Below are 18,164 nucleotides of genomic sequence, written 5' to 3' on the forward strand. Positions count from 1 at the left end.
AATATTAATGCTATGTATTGATGATGATAATGACAAGAAACACAGTAAAAAGGTTCTGATTTATTCATTAGACACGGGTAGAATCTAATTCAATCAGCATATATGTAAAAAAGAAATCTTCACTGCCAAAAAGAGTAATTACAGAATATTTTATGGTTCAGTATGTTTTGTGTTGACATGGCTTCCAAAAAGATTAACAGATGCTGGAATGAAGGATCAGTCACCAAAAAAGGCAAATTAATATGCAAGAAAATTAGTCTTATAAAATAATCATGTATACAAAAACAAGAACATATTTAAAATCTCAGGCTTGTATGAGTCATTACTGAGCCATCCAAGAATGAGAGCAAACAACACCAGACATGGACACACATTTTAACACATTTTCTGCCCTGTAGCATGCACACCTCGTTTCCTCGTGACTGATCATTTCAACTCAAATTTCTCACTGTCTCACTTTCTTTTCCTGAGCTAACCACAAAACTTAGCAGTGAGCCCTTTTGTTAGCATGTCCACTAAAACATGAGGCACATTAGATCTAAGGCCTGTGCTTTTACAGCATTCGTTTTACCCGGACAAACTTTAAATCTTGTTCTGGACATTTCAAATGTGCCCAGAAAGGGAAAAAAAAACAAACAAGCCTCCAAAGGCATGATCTGTGTCCTGAACTGCTTGTGAATCACACAGGCATCCTTTCTGTGGCATACTGTTCACCCTAACGTGGGTCATACATGTTGGCAAGTTTCTTAAAGCGTGGTCCCCAGTCATTAAGGTAGTCGTAATCCTGATCTCCATCAGAGCTACCCGAAGCAATAGAGCTGAGGCTTCCTGCAAGTGAGCCATCTCCTTCATAGTCATATATGAGGGCGGTGTCGTATGGAGGCACATTTGGATCATGGTCAGCAGCTTCCAGGCCCTGAGGAAAGAAAATGTTTCTTAGCTGATTAGGGTAAATAAAAAAAGGCTATGGGAATGCTGTTTAACCTGTAAATGGGAGATATATATAGCTGGGTATCATCTGCATAGAAGTGCAGTGTTTTCTAATAGTAAATTAGAAATAAATAGTATTGGTGCTACTACAGAACCCTGTGTGACAAAGACTTCCCATTTACGTTCTCAAATTGGAATCTATTAGATGGATATAGCTCAAACCACTGCAGGACATTTCATTTAATACCAACAGTGTGTTCTAATCTCTGCTGTAAATGATTGTGTCAACAGTGTAAAATGATGCACTGAGGTCTAATGAAACAAGCACAGAAATGGAGCCAATGTCAGAGTCCATAAGAAGATCATTTGTCACCTTCAGTAGTGATGCACTGTAAATCCTGGTTTTAACCCTTTAAATAAACCGTTCCTCTGCAGATGATCATGTAGTCGTTTTACAACTACGCTTTCAAGAATGTTTGAAATAGCAGCATAGTTGGAGATTAGTTGGTTTATAATCAGCTACTATAGTTAGGCCAAGTAAAGGCTTTATGTGGTTTATTTTAGTGGTTTATTTACAGACACTTTAAAGCCTGCAGATTTCAATTTAGTTTTATGTATATAGCACCAATTGAGTACAACAGTTACCTCAAGACACTTTACACTGTTTGGTAAAGACGCTACAATAATAGACAAAAACCCCAACAATCAGACGACCCCCTATAAGCAAGCCCTTGGCAATTAGTGACAAAAAAGTAAGACGTCCTAGCTAACCCTGTCAAACCTCTCGAATTTGTTGTTTTCTCTTTCAGATGAGCAGCAATATCCAGTGTCTGCATTGTGTTGGCACATGGCAGTGAAGAAAACAATGAAGAAGGAAGCACTTAAAATTTCATTACAGCAATTTCAGACAGATATCTGCTGTACTGAAATTATTTTTCCAGTGTAATCCATTAGTGTAAAATTAAATGTTATTAAGAAATGGTCAGACAATAAAGGGTTTTGGGGGAAAAGCATTAGCCTTAAGCAGAGATGAGAAGCAGGGTGAAAAGCAGGTTCCTATACAGGAACACTCTCAAAGGAAAAAAACATAACTATAAAGTAGATAATAATTATCTACTTTAAACTTGAAACTTACTTTAAAACTCGTGAAATTCACCCTTGAGTGTGTGAGTCTTTCTGTGCTGTCCTCCATTTAAAATATGGGCATGCCTTTATGATTACACATGTAAACATAAGAAAACACAATCCAAATTTAGTTGTGCTGTGTTTGGTTGTCATTTAGAATACCTCTTAGTAACTTCATTAGTGAGAGTTTTGAAATCTAATGATGTATGTTTTATTTTATGTAGATTTGGATTGAGTTTTTGCTTCAAGAGCAAGTTTTTCTTTTATTTATTGTGTTAAATAAATAAATGGTAGGAGCCTCTCACATCGTTAATGTAGTCCTCAATTTCAGTAGGATCTGCAGGAGGCCTCCGTGGGTAGGTGGGCGATGGAAGGTTATGTGGGGCGTCCTTTCTAAGGGGCTGCTTCCCTCGAGGAGGAATTCCAGACCCTGGGTAAAAGGACCCCGGGGCGGGGGGTGCATCATGGGGATTCCACAGCAGGTCAATATTAAAGGCGTTCTGCATTGTGAGAGAAAGAAGTCAGACACACTCAAACCATCAGTTACAATGAAATATTATTAACATTCAATTACATTACAAAGAGTAAGACTGTCTTCTGTTCATGTTCAAACCCGTGTTTTAGCCTTACCTCATCCTCCTCGCCTCCACCTTGCTCATCATAGTTGAAGACATTGTCACGTATGTCGTCTTCAGATTCCCCGATGAGCAGTCCTGTTCCTTTCTTGATGTGGTGGCGTCTTCCACAGGCGGTCAGAGCCACAGCCAGGAGGAGAAGCACTGCAAAAATGATTGTATTAATGTTTATCTGATAATTCATTATCAGTGTTTTTTGTTTCTACTTTTTTCTTACATTTTGCTTCAAACATAAATGGTCAGTTAACTAATCTAATTATTGCAGCTTTATTTTGTTAATTCATGCTGGGATTTGGATACATGTTTTGCCTGTTATTCTCATGGCTGGATCATAAGTCTTTGCCATTATGTGTGTACTAAATTGCATGCAAAGCAAGTCAATTGCAGGTTTTAACCTATTGTGGCAAACGTTTTCACTAAAGCAGCAATATGGATATGGATTATTTTGCACAAATAACCCATCCATCTTGCTAAACCTTTTTGCTTTAAACATGTATTGAAAGGCTGAAATTACTTACACAGCAGGAGTGCAGTGCTCGCTGCAATGATAATGAGTGCGATGAAGTTGATTCCCACACTGGAGCCTAAGATTGCCCCTGCCTCAGACTTGCAGTCTCTGAAGGAGTCACAGAGACAAACAGTGACATTGACCTGAGCCTCAGCACTCAGAGCTGGGCTGCCGGAGTCCGATACCAGCACCATGACGGCATAGTCTCTGACCTCCAGGTCTACAAGCGGCTGAAGCATGGCATGAGTATCTAAAATAAAAGAAAATTTAAAAAGAAAATGAGAAGAAATAAGAATAGCAAGCTCCTAAGTGAACGACCATTAATTCTGCTTCTTGTTGCTCTTTACCATTTACTTGAGTGATGGTCCAGTTGGCTGACAGATCATCAGGTATTTGAAAGAGGAAGGGTGCAGCTTGCGGAGGAAGGTCTTCATCTACAGCAGTCAGAAGCAAACCATTACGTGACCTGCTGCCGCTTCTGCATACAAAGCCAATCAGGGGGGAAACCTGAGGAGGGAAGTCATTCGTCTCTTTGAGTGTGATGGCCACTGTAGCAGTGGCTGAAACGCCACCAGCATCTATGCAAGAAAAGATAAACACAATGTGTAAATTAATAGCAAAACAATTTTGCATTTTATGAATCAGCTTTGAATGTACATTGATTTTTTTTTTTTATGCTAAAAGTCTAGAATGAGTAGACGTGCTGACCTATAACCTTCACAGCAGCAGTGTAGATACTGTTTTTCACATGTGGAGATCTCATGTTAAACTTCCTCTTTGCTGTAATGTCTCCTGTATCTCTGTTGATGTCCAGCCAACTCTCAGGATCTTTGCTAATCTCATACCTATCATACAGACAGCAGAGGAAATTATCCCATGGTCGCATATTTATTTATTTATTTTTGGAAATAGGAAAACATCTCTTGTTTCACTGCCATATCATACCTCAGATCAGAATTATCAGGGTCAAAGGCAATATTGCTTTTCAGTAATGTGCCAGGTTTCACAGACTCGGGGACTTCAATATGTATGGGGTCCTCTCTGAAACGTGGGGCTTCATTCTCATTCACAACGGTGACCGTAACTGTGGCAGTGCTCAAAGTCAGCCTGGAAGCCTTGCTGCTCGGAGGATTAAGATTTTCCACGGTCAAAACTAGGCGGTATTCGCTCTGCGCTTCATAATCCAGGGGCTGCAATACAGAACAGCAGAGACTTAAAGTATAAATAAACTAAAACAACAAATTCAGTCATGTCATGTAATCTGAAACAGGATTTAGCATCTGATGGGAAACACAGGTCTATATTTACAAAGTATGTTTTTTAAGAAAAATGAAAAACAAAACACACACAAATGTACGTGAATGTAGCAAATTCAAATTAAAACTCATATGTGGAAAATTCATATGAATTTTTTCTTTAATTTGTCAGAAGGTTCAGTAAATATATTAAATTTTCTGGAAATTATTTCATGGTTCAGGCTTTAAAGCAGGGGTGTCAACACAAGGCCCGGGGGCCAGAATCAGTCTGGCAACACTCCAAACTGACCCACTGAAAGGCTTCAGAAAATGTGGAGGAAATGCATAGATTTTCACTTTTTTCCCCTGTAGACCTCTCCATCACCATTCATAGCATAGGAAAGTGAACTAAAAGATAAACAATTAAATGACGGAAAAATTCCCGTTTTAAACCATCAACTGAAACATTTGTCTAGGCAATGAACTATCAGAATTTTTAGCATAATTTTCCACATTTATCATGTAGAAAAACAGAGGCTTATTGATAAAACTGTTCTTCTTTTCTTCATGTTAAGACTTCTCAGAGACTAAATGTGTACCTAAATGTCTTTACACTTATACAGAGTAGAGTTTGACTTCTCTGGCCCACTTCAGATCGAGTCTCAATGTAAAATGACATCTCTGCTTTAAAGGGTGGGTGGATCTGAGCACAATGTCGTTTGAATACGAGCCACTAGATGGTGGTGTTTAATTGTGTATGACGGTCTCAATGGCCATGTAGATTTAAAGGGTGATGTCACTTGTTTATGTCAGTATTTTTTGAACATGCGATTTACCACAATTCTGGACACAGAAAGATCTTCTTGTCTCGTCATGTCATTTTTTTCTATGGCTATTGCTGTATAAATTATTAATGATTAAATTATCAAATTTATGTAAGTCCCCAACTTTTACCTGTTTAATAATGTTCAATATTTAATAAAGAACCACATTGTTGTCCCTGTTTCTGTGAATGCTTCGGAAACATTCCCTCCTCCCTCCCCCTCCCTGGCTTCACCTTCACCACTGTGAGGACCCCCTGGTTGGTGATGGGATCAGTACGGACAGCAAAGTTTCCTCTGTAGTCATTTAAAATGAAGTATTTGGCCTTCCAGTTTTTCGTTCCAGTATCGTCTCTGTCTGTCACATTCACTCGTCCGAGCTCATAGTCGTTCCTGTTCTCCACCGCTGTCATGCTGTACTACACGCGCCACAAACAGAAAAGAAATCACCGATCATGATAACAAATTGAAGTGACAGGTTAGATCCTAAAATTACGGAAAGTATTTTCCTGAGACTTCTGAGGCTTACTGAGTCAGGGCTGAACTGCGGTGCGTGGTTGTTGATGTCAGAAACATGTATGGTTGCCACACCTTCACTTGTTAGTCCCATGCCCCCCATATCAGCCACCTGTAGTTTTAACCTGAATTCTTTCACCACCTACGGGACACAATACAGCACGTTAGTGAAATAAAAGCATTATAAAGCTCTGCAAAAGCCCTCCTCCTGTTTACCTCTCTGTCCAGGCCTACATCTCTTGTGTAGATGGCACCTGTCTCGTTGTTGATGCCAAACATGATCTTGGTAATGGCGTTGGGAGGAATGCTCTCCTGGCCAATGATGGAGTAGCTCAGAACAGCGTTTTCTGTCATTGGGTCGTCTGCATCTGTGGCTGTCACTGTCATTACTGATGTGCCTGTCGTGAATGATTGAGAGCTCAGGTCAGCGGGACAGATCTCATAAAGTCCGTCAAAAGATCCATCAGAGTGGATCACGGATGTGTGGCGATGGTGCTGAGACTGCAGGACTTCATTGAGAAAATGTCCAACTTTACAAAACACTGTGCCTTTAAAATCGACTATTAGGTGAAAAAAAATAGTTTGCTTGTTATTGTCTAAATGGGTCATATATGTGCGTACCTGGGACTGAGAACTCAGAGACAGTGCCCACAAACTGGCTGTGAATGAAGACAGGTCTATTGTCATTCTGATCCAATACTAATATCTCTATGGTGGTCGGATTCTCCAGTCGCTCTCCACTGGGGGACAACGCGAAGGCTTTAAGCTACACACACACACACACACACACACACACACACACACACACACACACACACACACACACACACACACACACACACACACACACACACACACACACACACACACACACACACACAACAAATACAACAGAAAATGTGTTAGAATCAAATATCACTGTGCTTGCCACAAACATCCAACTATGGAGGCATGATCGGCAGAGCAAAGTTGAAAATTGAACTTGAATTGAACTTATTTTCTCAGAAGTTTTAAATTTTGACTTATACATGGTTGGTTTTTTTTCCAGTGGCAGAAACAATCTTCCATATCCAGCAATCCCCTCAAGGTGTCTTTAGACTTTTACATTATCTGAACACAACATGTGTTGGCAGAAAGAAAAGAGCAGGATGTTTGGGTCAGGGTTACATCACAAGTCATATAATCTCAAACATTCAGGAGTCCTTCCCGAGATGCTCATAAAGATCCCTGGAAAGCTGACCTCTGGCTTTGCTTTGTTTTGCTTTTTCCTGTCTGCTTTAAGGCAGAAACACGCTCTGGAACACACGGGAGCTCTTAAACAGCACGTTGTAGCTTGTGTAAGTGAGCACTTCTAGCGACCTGTGCTTTAAAACCTAACTCCCATAAACACAGTCTTACCGTGAAGCTGCTGTACTTCTCTCTGTCCAGTGGCCGCTTGCTCCTGATCACCCCTGTCTTGTCATCAATCTCAAACAGGTTCTTGGGCTCCTGGTCAACCCCCTGTCCCTCTAACTTGTAGATTACCTCACCGGTGAAGATTTTGTCAGATTTGATCTGGACAGAAAGATTAGAGAAAGCTGATGATCATCAAAAACTTCAAATGAGTCACTTTGTGGACAATTAGGACCGTGAGAGCTGACATTTAAACTAATGAATACAACAAGTTTGTATTTTTTTTTTAATGGAATAATTTTTCTATAAAATGGCTATTTCTCAGTGTAAGGTATGATTTGTACATTTAGGTCATGGGAAGTCTGCAACAACCGCTCTATGTTGTGTTTAATATATTTGAATGAAATTTACAATCAGTGTTGTTCAATATTAAAGAAATCGGCGTAATAGGATTCAGTCCTCACTAATTAACACAATTAGCATGGTGTGGACTTAGTCTTTAGAAGGAAGTCACCAAACTCTTTATTTACTGCACCTGCAAAAGTTAGCACCTTGTTGGGAAATTTGTACAAAGCCTATGAGTGTGCAGTGCCCCTCAGTTTCTCAGATGTCATTATGCCTGGTTTCAAAACAATAAACAAATGTCTTCATGAATGAAGCTTATATATAAATTCAGTCAAGAAGCTCTGTATCCCCTCATCTGCATTGCATTGCTGGGTGTGGTGGGGGTTCCTTGGGCTCCTAGTCTCTTTTTTACTTCCCCCCTGCTTTTCCCACGGTGTTGTCATCATCCTGGCCCAATCATTTTCTTGTCTGCCTTTTGCAAGCCAGTCAGCCTCAGTCCCATGTGCTTTAAACCTCACTCTCATCCGTGCAACCCCCATCCTCCCCCAATCCACCGCTTCCGTGCCAGATAGAGATTCTCGTTCAAATCTCCACCTGCTTCACCTCTGCTAACACCAGTGTCTGGACTCTGGAGGGTTCTGTTCTACTTCCTAACACGGCACTGCTTTGCTATGTTCACTTCTGATCATCAAAAGGTTTATTACTCAAACTTTATATTTCAATAAATCACAAATCATGTTGAGTTCTTCAAATGCTCTCTCCTTATTGAACTGGACTTTACCACCCAATGTGTGATGTCACCATGGTTACTACCTGGATGTTTTATATTCAGTGTATAGTTAGTAAAAATAGATTTTTTATATGGAATATGGATTTATATTTATTAATGACCATGCCAAATAGGCCTGTAACAAAAACATGAAAAGTGGTCTGGTGCTTGATTTTACATGAAAACCACAGACCTGGCAACCCACGAGAGAAGATGAAGAAGAAAAAGAATGCGGTGATGAATCGATGTGAAATGTTTTAATTTGGCATTTACCTGGACAAGGTCTTCAGGAATCTGCTTGCTATTCTCTGACACTCTGATTGGAGGAATGATCCAGTCCCTCTTTACTCTGATCAGCCCTTTGCCTCGACTTCTCCATGGGTGAAGGACCTGAGGATGCAACTCTTTCTCACTATGGCGAGGTTCTGCAGAGCTGCACACCTGGAGGAGGAAAAAAAATTACAGCATGAAACTCACTGGAAAATGAAGTTAGACATTAACCACACACACACACAGACACACTGCTTCCTACTACTGAGCTGTAATGGAGTTATAATGTGCAGCAGTCAGTGAGATCACATGTAAGTCACCTTCATGGAATACACACATTATATCATTACATTTGCAGCTGTTTAAATCAATGTTGAGAGTCTTCCTCAGAGCTCTAACGCTCCCTGTGGCCTGATGGAATGGCAGCGTAGAGCCGAGGCCATCTGTGATGTAGAGTCTGTGGGATTGTCTGGGGGCTGAAGGGGAGCAGGGCCGCAGATTCAGGTTACATCCACTAACATGTCATCGTCCTTTGATCTGGGTGCAAATTCATCTCAGGACGAGGAAACAAAAACAGTCCTGCTCATTTCACAGGCTCTCCTTCAGCACATTGCTCGTCCTGATTGTGTACGCCCCAAAACACCCACACACACATTACATGCGAGCAGCCCACTCACACAACAGCTGTCGACTATGGATTTAGATCCTGTGCTTTCCCACCCGCATTCCCGCTCACACTCACAAATTCCCCTTTATGCTCAGCTCTGCACCTGACTGGGAGTTTGGGGTCACCTTACGGATCTGTTCGGCTGTAGGAATTCCACAGACACGCTCATATACATGATTCCCCCCCACTCATATATGCACACACAGAGAGACTGACATACATGCATGTGCAGAGACCAAACACCCACCCCCGCATAAGCTTATATACACATTTCCGTAAGTTGCTTCCTGCTTCTCTCTGGGATTTGACTGTTCTCAGGATTACTCCTCATATGTTTAAGAGCTCAGAGGCTCGACCCACAAGACCAGAAATAAATGCAGATCTATCAGCTATGCAAAAGGCTTTCTCATATATCTCTCTTTGCATTTACACACATGCAGCACCTTTCTGACTAATAATTGTTAACCTATTTCATGAAAGTTTTATAGGGTGTGTAAATATGCTGAGTAATGGATAAAAAAAATTGTGAATATTTTTTAAACAGGCTGTGAGCCCATCCTGTCTCTAGGGTGAGTGATCTGCTATACTGATCCTCTGGTATGCTGCTGGGACAGTGAATGGAGGAATGGCAGCCACTGCTGGCATCTGCAGGTCGAGTCAGAGGGCAGGCTAATCTTAGACGTTCTATATTCCCAACGCCTGGATACCTATTTAACTTTTCGTAGCCATTGACATCTACACACTGGCAAAGATGTTTACACTCAGATTCCAGCAGTGCGTGTCACCCACACCAAATCGCTTTGATAGTTATCTCCTTTCATACTAAAGACTTGCGATATACGAACTCACAAACTTCTATAGCACACATACTGCATTGTTGGTTAATCTTAAAATCAACAACAGCTGCATCACAGTTGCTCCCCTCCTCTCCAAATACAGAAATTTCTAATTTTGTCCGAATTGGTCACATTTAAGAATTCACACACAGCCAGCTGCAGTGAAGTCAGTAACAATGCAAGTTCATGCAACTGAAAAACTTTGCAGAGCTCATCTCGTCTGCTTTATTTAAAAGACTGAAAACAGGTTTGTTGGACAAAGAAGTGATTTTTGTAGCTTTTCCTCTGTCAGGAACCTGCTTACTTTTCTCTAACACTCCACTATGGTGGTGGTGGTCTGTGATTGAAGTGCAGACTTCCAGCTTTGATTCAAGGGGTTTAAATTTATTCATCAACCATCCATTTTCTTCCGCTTAAATGCAAAAACTGAAGAGAATGCACTCTCAGGAAGAGCTTGCAAACGCAACAAAGAAAAGCCTTGACCAGATGAATGAACTTATTAACTGTGTAGGAGAGGGTTATCAAAGATAAGGCCTAAGGGCCAAAATTGTCCCGCCAAAGACTCCAATCTGGCCTGCTGGATGGCAGTGGAAAATGTGAAGGAGGACTTTTAACTGTACTTTTAACAAGTTTTACAACTTTTCCAGCTGATAAAAATCTTCTCCATGGCCTTTTACACTAAACCAAAGTAATTAAGGTAAAATTTTTAGTTACTTAAATACCTATAGTATTAGAAGTACAGTTAGTATGTTAGTTAAGCTTCTTGACTGACAGAAAGGGGCGTGTCAGTGGGCCGACCCACTGAAGATCTAAGTTGGCTGTAGGTGGCCCATGATGTAAATGAGTAGGACTTACAGCCATTTAATACCGTATCTTCCATTTCCCTTTCAGAGGCTTGAAATTTTAAAATATGAGGCCCATAGATGAGATGTGTAAGTAATGCATGTCATAGGCTAAAAAAACCCCCCCCAACAACAACTAAAAAAACAAAAAAAATCTATAGAAAAAGCGACTGATTCATTCTTTTAAAAAAATGAATGCACTGAGAAGCTCAGCAACACAAAAACGCCAGACAAATCAGAGAAGACAGTTAAAGTGGATGATGATGGGGTTATTTCCATGGTGAAGAAAACACCATCACAACATCAGCAACAAGAGGTTTTCAAACATGAACCCCTGAAAGACAGTTAACCACACCTGATAACAAATCGACAGTTAACTTTTTCTTTCTTTGTTTCTCTTTTTAAACACTCTGAATCACTGACTTGTCCCCTTGCTTCAACTTAAGATGACGCTGTGTTTTGGAAGACAGTGTCTCCATCAGCACTGTTGAAATGCTTTTACCAGACTGAAATGCGGCAGCACCAAAGTGTCGTGTTACCAATTAGACCGGCGAGTGCCTCTCCTGACAGGCTGAGCGACGACACCACACACAGATTAACTGTTTTTAGAGGCTTTTCCCAGATACTTTTACAGCTTGGCCTTTCACCTCGGACCCTCACAGGACCACGGACGCCTGGTTTGGGGACGACGTGCCTTCACAGCAAGAACCATTAAGCACTCTAAGGAGTCTTTAACAGGTTCGAGAAAATTTGACTCTAACTCACTGATGCCGGCTTCGGAGAAAAAAGCATAGCATCACACTGTGAAGAGTACTGAAATACTGCGAAGCAAGAGATGGATATGTGTTATGTTGCATGTGGTAAGTTCCACTGGGGGAAAAATCTATTAGGTTTTCTGTTGCACATAACGTTTTCTAAGTGATGTAATTTGCAGTAAAAACTAACTTTCTTAAATTACTTTAATACTTACTTAGTATTAAAAGAAAAGATACGCAGACACATATCTGTTCCATCCAAACACAATGTCAGATATGCATACCAGCAATTCATCATGATTACTGTAAAACTACTGCCACTATTGTCAACCCTGCAAATGCACTCAATCTGAGACATTCCTTCACAGAGCCCTCTGAGCTGTCCACCTTTCAAGTACTGTTACTGTTACAAATGCATTATTTGTTGGACATGAGCCACTCTCTGCAAGGCATGCCTGTTACAAAAAAGGCAATGGAAATGTATGCCACAGGTTGCAAAACAATGTTTTTTCCCACAATATGGGAGTCATCTGAAATATTCTGTAAAGTAGAGAGAGAGAAGTTACAAGGTGTAAAATAGTGAAGGATAACAGGGAGAGATTAAAAGCAAAAGTAAGGCTTTTTATTGATGAAGTCTTGTCCCTGACAATTCACTGTGTCTGTAGTGAAGTCTGCACCTCTGTTTATCCATGTACTAAATCTCAATCAGCCCGAGTGTCTTCTTTCCGCATGCGTTTGTGTAACAGTCGCACAAATAGCTCAAGAAAACACTGAGTGTTTGAGAAGCCACGCCTGCAGCATACCAGGGAGTCACCCCGGCCACAGGCTAGAGGTCACACAGGTGTCCCTCAGGTCACTTCTGTTACCGGACCTCAAGCAGAGACTCTCGACCGCTCAGCCACCAGCAGTACTGATCCCACAGCTCCACTCTTTGCTAAGTCATGATTGCCTGACATGGGCATATACACCCTATTTATGGTGGCACAACAAGTGTGCCTCCCCCTTAGAACAGATGTCTGAGCTTTAGGAATGCAATGCAAGGCTGTCAAATTCAGCTAAAAGTAGATTTGTTAGGGGCAAAAATAAGCATGGAGTTACTAAATAATAAAATTAAACAACGTGATCTGTGAAGTGTTGGGTTATATTAAAGTGACCAGTACAATTATTGTACTGGTCACTTTACAATCATCCACACAGAACTTCACACTCAGACTGCAGCCTTACTTGTGGTTCCTAAGATAAAAGTAGAATAGGAGGCAGAGCTTTCAGCCGTGGACCCAGCTCCCAGGTTGGATTCAGGAGATTCAGGAAACAAACATCCTCTCTACTTTTAAGATTAGACTTAAAACTTTCCACTCTGATAAAGCTTATAGTTAGGGCTCAATCAGATGACCAAGAATCCTCCCTGAGTTATGCTGCATCAGGTCCAGGCTGCTAGGAACCACTCTGCATTTAATCATTAGTTATTAATAATCTCAGGCTTGACCACAGCATGTCTTTTGTCCTGTGCTCCTCCTCTCAGCCCCTCCCTGACCCTGTTAAAAGGGAGTTTTTCCTTCCCACTCTTGCCAATCCTTGCTCATAGGGGGTTGTGTGATCACAGTCTTTACCTTTAATATAAAGCACCTTGAGGCCTTTAGTAAAGAAAATGCATTGTACAAATTCTATTAACTGGAATATATAAAACAACAAAAACAGTCTATTCATCCTCAAGACCTCTTAGACTCATTGGAGGTGGAAGCATCACTGTAAGCTCATACTGTTGGGAAATATGTGATTAAAACCTACTTAGTGGAAATTTAAAGTTTCCAGGAATAAAAAAACATTATGCAAGATAATAGTCTTGGGCTTGAATTATTCACAATATAACAGCCACTAAATTCAGGAACATCAAAACAAGGAAACTCAAAGTAATAGTTCTCATGAAAAAGAAGTTATGACAGTATTTAACAAACTACTCAGTAGTAAAGTCTTTAGCAGTTTTCAAGAAATGCTGTATGCGTCCAAGTCATTTGGATGTCCTTTTAACATCTCTGCATGTGTTAATTTACGATTTCACCAGGGATACAAATGGTCCATGGTAGAAACCCATCACAGCACTGCTGCTGAGTTATTCTTGAGGGTCCGTGAGTATATGTATGACCTCTAAATCACCAACTGTCACCACATGGCTTTCCACGTCTCAGTCTGTAAGAAAGAGGCAACACAAAGAAAAGGAAATTGACTTTACTGCTTAGCTGAATCTTTTTTTTATGAAATTGAAGTTGTATTTTGTACCCTTTGCTCTTTCTGAAACTCTAGCTAGCGCAAACAGCCTGCAGGTATCCACACCCAGCAGGACCTGTGATTCAGACCCTCTGACTGATTGTTTCCGATGAGTGAGACCTCAGCGCCAGCTGGCCAGCCGCTCCACACTCTTGATTTGTACCCGATTTCATGGTCCAGATGCGACGCACTCCTCTTTCCGCAAGGGGGGATTACAGAGCGGGACAAATGGCATCACATATGCATCTGGGAACAGCTGCGGCTGTTGCCCTCTCTTCGCCACAGCGTACCCAAACACCGCACCAACACTCGAGTTCAAACAGCTTACTGAAAAATTAAAACACAACTGAAAGCTATCAGGTGACACTAGTGAAAGCCTTTGGAGTGGCCTGACAACCGCTGATGGTTCAATTAATTTTACTCTGATTATTTATGTAGCAGAGACCTTGACAAATTTCTTTCACTTATGAAGTGTACACAGAAGAGAAACAATGCCCAAAATGTTTGTGCATTTGCCCAGCGTGTCCATCTGTAACGTCTTAGGACCACTGGCTGGGATTACTTTGAACACATTTCTTTTTCATTCAGATTGAAGATTTGGGGTAAGTTGTTTATATGCTATGTGTGTTAATTCGGTCTGTTGTATACACGTGGCGACTCGCTAAAATAGAACCGTTTGGCATGTGCAAAAATAATGAATACAAGATGCATTTGTCTTCCTTCCTTCCCTTCTTTTATTTTACACCTTTGACTCATTCATCCTAGAAGATGGATGTCTGTTCAGCTCAATCGCTGCTGTAAGATTTGTATTAAAAGATTTTGTATTAAAAACAAGCTGTCTCCGGAAAACTGCCTAAACTTTGAAGCAGGTATTTGTGGAAAGGGCAGAAGTGTGTGTCCAATTACACATTTGCATTTTTACAGCCCTTTTTATAGGTTTTATGCACAGACAGGCAGACATACTCAGGGAGAACGCAGCTAAAGAGTAATCAGTTTGATTTGTTTACGTACTCTTCTTCTGATTGGTTTATGGAACGGTTTACTCCACACATGGGCTTTGCATCAGTTTCATCTTGTTTGCTTTGGTTGAAGGGTTCATACGGTACATTTCTATTGTGTTTGGGCATTTAAACCAATCTCAATCAAAAATCCGTCATTACAGCAGTGCAGAAGAATAATATACTTAGAGTTTCTAGACTCTAAGCTCATCACTCCCCAAAAGTATGATACAAATAAAAATTAGGGATTGATGAGGAAACAACTCCCTAGAGTTTTGAAGTGGATGCTGGGCTGGTGTAGAGGTCTACACAGGAAGTGGCAGCCAGAACAGAAATCTGTATCTGCAATCTTCTTAAACGTTTTACTGAACTGGATTGGTGACATGAGGAGATTGTGACACGTATGAAGGCTTTGGTCCAGTGTTGGAAGTGTGTGAGTTTTGCGAAGCTGCATGGCAAACCACAACATATATCAAATCCGAAATAAGGCAACAGGTATTTGGGAAGTTCTCATATGTGAACAACAATTGCTTACGTTGTAATTGGACCAATACTTATATAGCACCCTTCTACTTAACTCAAAGGAAATTCTACCAAAAGTCGAATTCACTCACTCACACAGTACAGTCCAAAGACATGAGGTTAGGGTTATTGGTCATTCTAAATTGGCCATTGGTGTGAATGTCTCTCTGTGTTAGCCCTGCGTTATACTGGCAACCAGTCCAGGGTGTACCCTGCCTCTCGGCTATGGTAGATGGGACAGGCTCCAGCCCCCGCGTGACCATGGTAAGGATAAGCTGAAGACCATGAAAGAATGATTTTAGCATTGGACACCGACCACTGTACCTACCATAAATCTGCTGCTCTATGTGTGCTAAAAGACAGTTTTCAGAAGAGCCATAAATGATTGCTTTTTTTTTTAGGTTCTACTGTATTATATGGATGTATTACTCTCACTCTGGGACTTGTAACACCTCCAGTGTTTGAAGGAGCAATGTGATCCCCTATCACCCTCCACACACAGAGCCTAAGCAGCTGTCTGATATCAGACCTGAGGACTGGGATCCTGAACTGTAAAGGTCACTTCAGTGTTTACTGAGCTTTCAAATCATTTACAGGATTATTTATTTATGCGCATATGAAGAGTTATAAATAAAATGGTTACTGATGTCCTGTGACAAAATAGCTTCCTCCGTAGCCGGTGTCAGTGATTTATCACACGCGTGACCAAAAGAGACAATGTATATTATCTCATTATTATTAGTTACCGAATACCCAAATGATCCGAGCAGCAGATCAGAGAAACCGGCGGAAAACATTTTAATAGCTTTATAGGATCAGCCACATTTATAGTGAGTTATAAAACATCATGCAAAGACTTCCCTCACGAAACCTGGGCTGCATTACTACTCCAAACAGAGAAGAGGACTGATGGTGGTTGGAAGGGCTGTGGGCAATAAGTCAGTTTACATTGTCCTCCATTATAAATTTCATAATGGTGTCTGCTGACAGGGGCTACTAATGATGCCATGAGCCCTCTGTACACATCTGGAGTCTCCTGTTCCTCAAAACACTCCATCATCCTCCCCAGACTTGGATGTAATGTTTATATCAGGCCCGATCTCTGATTGCAGAGCCGGTGAATGGTGCGTCTATTGATGAAAATGAGTTACTGCTTGGCCAAGGACATGTTTCAGGTAAAAACATAAACTGTATATTTAAAGAGCAGAGCAGCTAAAGGTCGTCCTCTAAACAAGAGCACGAGCAGGAAGCAGAGAGGTTCTTGGAAGCTGGCCCAGTGTAGATCCGTACAGATTTACACGGTCGCAGCCAGTCTAATACATGCGTTCAGTTACTTCTCGCTGATATTTTTATAGCATGCAGAAAGTGGAGCACATGTACTCCCTCCAATAGCTCAGGCACCTGTGCACTGAGTTCAATATTCACCTCTCAGCATCTGCTACAAAACTGCTATAAGTCAGTGCGACCAGTTTGGATGTTTTTAAAACTGGCTGCCTTTTCAATCAACTACACACACACACACACACACACACACACACACACACACACACACACACACACACACACACACACACACACACACACACACATAGCCTAAAGCTTCAATAAATCATGACATTTTGTTCATCTCAGTCAACAGGTGGTATGAGGAGACAAAGATTTTTTCTTACCCGGCAAACCAACGTAGCGAGCGCGCACACCATCAACATCCGGACCGCCATCCTCAATTCCTACACTCAGAAACTCAGCACAGACAGATCTCTGATGACTGAAAAATCTGAGGGTCCACACAAAGAACCGGGCTGCTGAGCGGCTCCCCTGAACAAAACAGGCCTGACTCTCCAACCCTGAAACTCGTCCCTCTCTTCCCTTCTCTCCAACCTCTCTCAGACTGTCTCTCTCTCCCCCTTTTCCTCTCCCAGCATCTGTCTCTCACAGCTCCACCCTGTCCATAGCTGGGGTATGTCTCACAGTCATCGAGTTAGAATTTCAGAAGCAGGCCTCCCATGTATCCCAGCACATGTGCTGTCACTCACAAGTCCAGTGAGAGAGAGAGAGAGGGAGAGGGAGAGAGAGCCAGGGCAGCTGTTAGCGGTGCAGACAGACACTGTGTCTTCACCAGTGAATGAGTTTTAAACACTTCAGAGACACAAAGCAAAAGAAGTGAATGAAAGAAAGACCAGACGGGATGTAAAACAATTAAAAATGCATTATTAGTTCTGTTGCATTAAACTGCAGAACTAATCGCTATGTTGATTCTTTTTAAGCTGATTTCTCCTCTAAAAGTCTTTTTAGTGATTACAGCTTGGAAAAGAGTGAGCCTATAGGAGAGAGAAAGTTGAACCATTTCCAGTTAATCAATCTAATGTAACACCTGCAAATCCACACCTCAATTTTATAAAGCAAGGGTGTCAAACATAAGGCTCGGGGGCCAGAATCAGCATGCCAAAGACTCCAAACTGGCCCACTGGAAGGTTTTGGAAAATGTGAAGGAGGGCTGAGATTTTAGATTTTTAACTATAGCTTTTCCTACTGATGAAGACCTCCTCCACTGCCATTCATGCAACACCAGTGTAATTAAGCAATAGATAAGCAATTAAATGGCAAATGTTTTTTCATGAACTACCATAGAAATGTCAGGGTTTTTTTTACAATGTCTCCACAGTAAAAAAAACCCCCAAACAAATAAATAAATAAATCTATTAAAAAACAGTTTTATAATTAAAATAACCG

General features: G+C 41.1%; 1 protein-coding gene across 1 annotated transcript; it reads right to left on the reverse strand.

The window, feature by feature from the left end:
* Window positions 1-40: 40 nt before the first annotated feature.
* Window positions 41-17,369, reverse strand: cdh15 (cadherin 15, type 1, M-cadherin (myotubule)). Its single transcript, XM_087839548.1, has 14 exons — window positions 17,102-17,369; window positions 8,550-8,717; window positions 7,169-7,324; window positions 6,392-6,536; window positions 5,987-6,168; window positions 5,784-5,912; window positions 5,491-5,673; window positions 4,144-4,388; window positions 3,907-4,043; window positions 3,546-3,776; window positions 3,209-3,448; window positions 2,686-2,834; window positions 2,361-2,555; window positions 41-916 (listed from the first exon to the last, which is right to left on the reverse strand). The coding sequence occupies exons 1-14, from the start codon at window positions 17,150-17,152 to the stop codon at window positions 716-718; spliced, it is 2,412 nt and encodes an 803-aa protein (XP_087695674.1). The 5' UTR covers window positions 17,153-17,369; the 3' UTR covers window positions 41-715.
* Window positions 17,370-18,164: the final 795 nt, after the last annotated feature.

The sequence above is a fragment of the Neolamprologus brichardi genome, chromosome 1 (assembly GCF_056152115.1).
Source record: "Neolamprologus brichardi isolate AB-2024 chromosome 1, ASM5615211v1, whole genome shotgun sequence".
NCBI lineage: Eukaryota > Metazoa > Chordata > Actinopteri > Cichliformes > Cichlidae > Neolamprologus > Neolamprologus brichardi.